Source organism: Gadus macrocephalus, chromosome 16 (assembly GCF_031168955.1).
Source record: "Gadus macrocephalus chromosome 16, ASM3116895v1".
Lineage (NCBI taxonomy): Eukaryota > Metazoa > Chordata > Actinopteri > Gadiformes > Gadidae > Gadus > Gadus macrocephalus.
The window spans coordinates 11,648,136-11,654,135 of NC_082397.1; the positions used below are offsets into that span (position 1 = coordinate 11,648,136).

Sequence of the window (6,000 nt, forward strand, 5' to 3'; positions counted from 1 at the left end):
TAATAAGCGGGATAATGTATAGAAAATCGCCGGTCATTCACGCAAATAAGCCCTTATTTTCCCGATAATGGCCGGCGTTCTTTACATTATCCCTTACGTGTTCCATTCCTGACTCTCACCTCGGAGCAAACCCTTACTCCGTGGAAGCATTACATAAACCCAGAATAATAACAGCGAGAATCCATTGTGATGAGCGGCGCGGTAACCTCTTCAACCCGCCGTGCTGTGATTAGCATACCAGTGGGCTCGCTGGAGGGGAGCTCGTTACGGCTGATTGGTCGGTGCCGTGTCAATCTGCTGGGGATGACGCCGCTGCCTGACCCGGCACCACCACCAGCAACCACCCCCACCACCAGCACCTCCCCCACCCCTGAGTAGAAGGTCTCACGCATGCCCCATGTCCATGTGTCTCTGTGCAGCTATGTGTGATCCCATTAGGTCCCGATCGCTGGGGGTCCGGGGGGGGGGGGGGCAGGGTGGCGTAAACTAATTGTTAGTATGGATTTCCATGCGTTCCTCGGAGAGACTGGGCTGGCGGTGGTGGGGGGGGGGTGAGAGTTAGGGGGCCAGAGTTATTCCACTGTGTAACCGTACAGTCAGGCTCGGCTGCTCTGATGATAGTGAACACAAACGCCTGCTTGGACATGGAATGCAGAGCACACGCGTGGGACACTGGTTTAAGGGTGCTATGGAACCCGTTTGATCCCCTTACTCAACAAAGCAAAACCCCACAGATAATGTATGTATCAATGTATGCATCCCCCTGTATAAGTATTTTCTTTATGTGCCTATGACGAGAAATGTAGATGAGAAATGACGGAAGGAAACTGTGAAAAATAATTCCGTAAGGGGACAAATATTCAACAAACTAACTAGCTTGATAGGATCTGGGTATTTCGGGGTGTCTGTTTGATACTACAGTACCCATAATGCCTTAGTGAGGTCCCTTTTGGATAACGTTGGTCAACATCTGCTCAGCCTCGGGTCTTGGGGGGGGGGGGGGGGGGGGATGGGAGCACGACAGAGTGGAGCGTTTGTTATGAGACTTGTTTGATTTTATACGTTTCCTGCATAGTTTAGCGTATTGTCGTCTGCATTGTCTCCGCGGTAACGCGCGGCGTGTGGCTCCGCTACACTGACGCTGTTTCTCAGACCGAGGTGATAATAGCGTCTCGACGCCACGGGATCCTCACGCTCTCCCCCCCTGCACAATGGGAGGGCGGGAGAGAACAGGACGCTGTTGTTGTTGTTGACACACGTTGGAAGAAGAGCTCTCCAGCCATTGTCCCTGAATTTTCCTTTTGGCCACAGGCGATGATGCAGATTCCTGGTGTTGAAAGTCCTCCCACCACCAAGGAAAATACTTGACCAGATCAAGTTCAACAAAGCAAGCAGCAACAAAACTATAAAAATAAATCGTTTCCCGCAAAATAGAAACGATAGGAATTCACAAAAAAGAACGTAGTATGCGGAACGTAACTGAAATTAACTATGTCTTAAATTGTACTCAATAGGGTCTGCTTAGCTCAGGAGGTAGAGCGGGTTGACTTGTAACCGGCAGGTTGCTAGTTTGATCCCTGTGTTGAGGTGTTCAGGTGTCCCTGAGCAAGACACCTCCCCTCCCTCTGCGTTTCCTTATCCTGTTGCATCTCATCGAAAATACACCGGGTATCTGCGTGTTGAGTTTCCTTCACGCACACGGACCACTGAGGCGAGATCCCTCCTGGGGTCGGGATAACACATGATCTTAGTATAGACGTGAGCTTCAGTCTCAAAGCAACCTTCAAGGAGGCCATCAAAGACCGGCAGGTACTGTGAAGGACTCTCAAGATCCTCCATCGTCCTTAGTGAAGGAAGGAGAGGAGAATGAGTGGCAGGCCCAGCATACAATCCTTCTAGGTTCTGCTGCGTCGTGTGTTCTTCGGTGCTGAACTAAACCCCCCCTCCCAGTGTGTTCAGTCCTTAAACTAAACCCCCACTCTGTGTGTTCAGTCATTAAACTGAACCCCCACTCTGTGTTTAGTCATTAAGCCGACTGCGTCCTGGCGGTCTGAGTCACCGGGCAGCCCCTGGTTGTGCAGAGCATTAACTTGTGGGAACACTAGCTATTGGATTGGGACACATCGCATGGCTCACGGCCCTCCGGTTCATGGGCAGAGATCGAGTTTCCAGAGGCCGTGCGGATTGTGACGCGCGTGGTCTTGCTGTGGCCTGCTTCTGTGGCAAGGTCCTGGGTCTGCTCCAGACCCCCGTACCCAACAGCCTTCGTGGGACGGACCCCGGGTGACCTTGTGAAGCCAGAGCAGGCCTCTGAACGACCCCTGCTCCCCATCGTTCCAGGACCACAAATCATGGCGACCTCCGCACCAGAGAGGAAACACTCACCCTGTAATGCATGCCTCTGCATGTACATGCCATGTACAATCGCTCAACTCGCGGCCACAGCGGTCGGCTGCACTGGGATCTGTAAGCCTTATGAGGGACTGAGGTCATGGTGCTCTCACAGTTCATTCCTCATGGTTCTCCTACAGTGAGGTCATGGTTCTCTCACAGTTCATTCCTCATTGTTTCCCTGGTAGTGAGGTTCTGGTTCTCCTACAGTGAGGTCATGGTTCTCCTACAGTGAGGTTTCTGGTTCTCCTACAATCAGGTTCTGGTTCTCCTACAGTGAGGTTCTGGTTCTCTACAGTGAGGTTCTGGTTCTCTACAGTGAGGTTCTGGTTCTCCTACAGTGAGGTTCTGGGTTCTCTACAGTGAGGCTCTGGTCCTCCTACAGTGAGGTTCTGGTTTCTCCTACAGTGAGGCTCTGGTCCTCCTACAGTGAGGTTCTGGTCTCCTACAGTGAGGCTCTGGTCCTCCTACAGTGAGGTTCTGGTTCTCCTACAGTGAGGTTCTGGTTCTCCTACAGTGAGGTTTCTGGTTCTCCTAAAGGGAGGTTCTGGTTCAACTACAGTGAGGTTCTGGTTCTCCTAGTGAGGTTCTGGTTCTCAGGAGTGCAGAGGGGGGTGAACAGCAGTAGGCCCTCAGGGTGAGGCGGAACCTGATCCGTCCTGAGCTGCCTCTAATGGACCCGCCAACGGCCGTTCTCACCTCACTGGGCCTCCCGTCCTAAAATAATTACCGCTGTAGTGTTAGCACAACCGAGAGCCATACATCACTACCCGTCAGCTAAAGACCCTGCTCCGAGACTTAACGCTTGGTGCTTTCTCTGGAGAAGTCAGTGCTCACTGGTACTTGACTGGGTCGTTTTTCCCGCTGTTCTTTTATGAATGTCTGGAAAGAATTTTGAGTACGATGTTATTTCGACCGTATAAATTCTTTCCGGACAGAGCTTCACCGACACCTGTCCAGGTTAAACGCTGGACTGGTTTTACTGGGAAGTCCCCCCTAACCACGCCAGCACTCGGAGTGAAGTGGCTCCCATACTGATAGTTAGTAACACGCGACATGGTTTACAAAGAGAGGGAGCATTCCTTACTTTCTATTATCATTCGCCTCTGGGATTCAGGCCGCTGCTCTGATTTCTATTCTATATGTCTGCTTTCAGGAGATAAGTGTTTCTATTCACGGCGTATGCGAGTTGCAGAATTATGAATGGCTGAAGTGTCTCTTTGATGTGGAGGACCTCACTGCACTTTATGAAAAGTCTCAGTGCATGCAGGGAGATTTAAGGCGGTAACCGCGTCCGTTTCGCTCTTTATGCGACCCGCGACCCATCAATCACTCAAACTGGAGACATTATAATCGGTTTCAACAACTTTGGTCCCCAGTGAAACGCAGCACAAATCATCACAGACGTATGTTTAACTTTCACTTTGGGGGGAAAGTAAGGAGAATGTGCTTACTGGAAGGACTGTGGAAAAGATAGGTTTGTGCTAAGTGATTTCTCAGACGTGTGTAACCCGGTTGGCGTAGCACAGCGAGGGCATGTGTGTCCGACCTCCCTGCTGCACACGGTACGCAATTCGCGTATCACTGATATAGCCTCCCAACGGTTATGTCTGCCGATATGAGAACTTTATAAATGGTGTTTGTAGCTGGAAGCAGCGATGCAGATTCTAGGTGAACCCTGAACACTGTGCCGCCCTACATCCGGTTTCAAGTCCGCGGCTGACCTGGTGTTCCGTCTGTCTGTTTCAGATGAGGCTGTGGAACAAGTACAAGGTGACCAGCGTGCCGTCGCTGGTGTTCGTGGACGCGGCCACGGGGAAGGTGGTCTGTCGGAACGGGCTGCTGGTGGTCCGGGACGACCCTAAAGGTGAGGCACCTGGAGCGCACCCACCCTGAGAGCACCCACCCACCTGAGAGCACCCACCTGAGCGCACCCACCCACCTGAGAGCACCCACCTGAGCCTCCAGGTGTTCAGCGTTGCAGCGTCTCCTTGACTGGTGTAGCGTTTCAATCATAAAGAACCGAAGGTCATACGAAATACTGTGATATCCACAAGAAAACCAAGCAGGCTTAATGCATAAACAATGCTTCATTCTCAACTCGAGACTTTAATCCTCCACATGAACCCCGATAGCAGAAGGGTCTGCGAGGCTCCCGCTTACGGGTGTGACCCAGCAGGAGCTGGTCACCTGTGGCTAGGACATCTCCCTACCTTAACGAGTTAACACAGGCGGCCATCGGACCTCACCGGCGGCATGACAGACGGGACTTTTCAGTGCAAGCTGAGCCTCCGCTCACATGGAAAACTCCCGTTTGTCGCGCAGTGACAAACGGGACGGCAGATGGCCGACGGCGGCCTGTGCTTGGAACGGATTTCACATGAGCGATCCTCCCGACTCCCTGATGGAAGCCAGCTCAGGCCTGCTCTGTTGTTTCCAAAATAAATTTCCCTTAAGTCGATGTGGAGGGTCCGATTAAATTCAATGTTATTTGTGTCGATCCTTAATCATAGGTACAGTCTCAAAGGGCTTAACAGGCCGTATGTGTATGACACCCCCTGACCCTAGCCCCCAAGAGGGCAAGAAAGAACTCCCTTCACTAGCAAGGAAGAAATCTAGAGGAGGAACGCAGGCTGGGGGGTCCCTACTTCCAGGGATGACCAGGAGTGCAATGGCTGTCATAATTGACATACGAACATACATACATACATACATACATACATACAGGCCAGACATTTACATTGTGTGCTGGCGCTTAACCGTGAGGAGATTCCTGGTCGTGGAATCTTTCTGTTCATGAGAAGCCCATTACTGCGGAGCCCCCCGACCCGGAGCCAATCACACTGGAGCTCAGTGTGGCTCCCAGTGTGGTCGACTTTATGAAAACACGCCCTTATCTTATCTCCAGGGCAGACAAAGGGTTTTCCTGTTCCACTGAACAAGCCTCTCTCGCTTTCACTTATCAGTGCACTCTCTCTCTCCTCTCCCTCCTCCCCCTCCTCTCCTCCTCCTCTCCCACCATCTCCCTCCTCTCCCTCTCCTCTCCCCCCTTCTCTCCCCCTCTGCCTCCACTCTCTCCCCCCCCTCCTCTCTCTCTCCCTCTCGCCCTCCTCTCTCTCTCCCTCTCTCCCTCTCGCCCTCCTCTCTCTCTCCCTCCTCTCCCCCCTCTCCCTCTCTCCCCCTCCTCCCTCCTCTCCCCTCCTCTCCCCTCCTCTCTCCCCCTCCTCCCTCCTCTCTGCCCCTCCTCTCCCCACTATCTCCCCCTCCTCCCTCCTCTCTCCCCCTCCTCCCCCTCGTCTCCCCCCCCCCGCCCCCGACCTTCTCCCAGGCCTGGAGTTCCCGTGGGGGGCCAAGCCGTTTGCGGAGGTGGTGGCCGGGCCCCTGCTGAGGAACAACCGGCAGGCGGCGGACAGCGGCTCCCTGGAGGGCCACTACGTCGGGGTCTACTTCTCAGCACACTGGGTGAGCGAGCCAGAGAGGCTGTGGGCGGGGGGGGCTGAGCAGCAGGGTGCCCGGGGGGAGGGGGCGCTCGGGGTGGGGGGGGGGGGGGGGGGGGGGGGGGGGGGGGGGGGGTTAAGGTGGGTGAGGCTGAATAAAGGTCAGGGAGTT

The 6,000-nt window shown here is 53.7% G+C and overlaps 1 protein-coding gene across 1 annotated transcript in view; it reads left to right on the plus strand.

Annotated features, from left to right (window-relative positions):
- nxn (nucleoredoxin) overlaps positions 1 to 6,000 on the plus strand; it is a 50,035-nt gene that overhangs the window by 36,668 nt on the left and 7,367 nt on the right. The window contains 2 exon segments of the mRNA XM_060076198.1: positions 4,141 to 4,258; positions 5,720 to 5,853. Coding sequence (XP_059932181.1) covers positions 4,141 to 4,258; positions 5,720 to 5,853 — 252 coding nt within the window.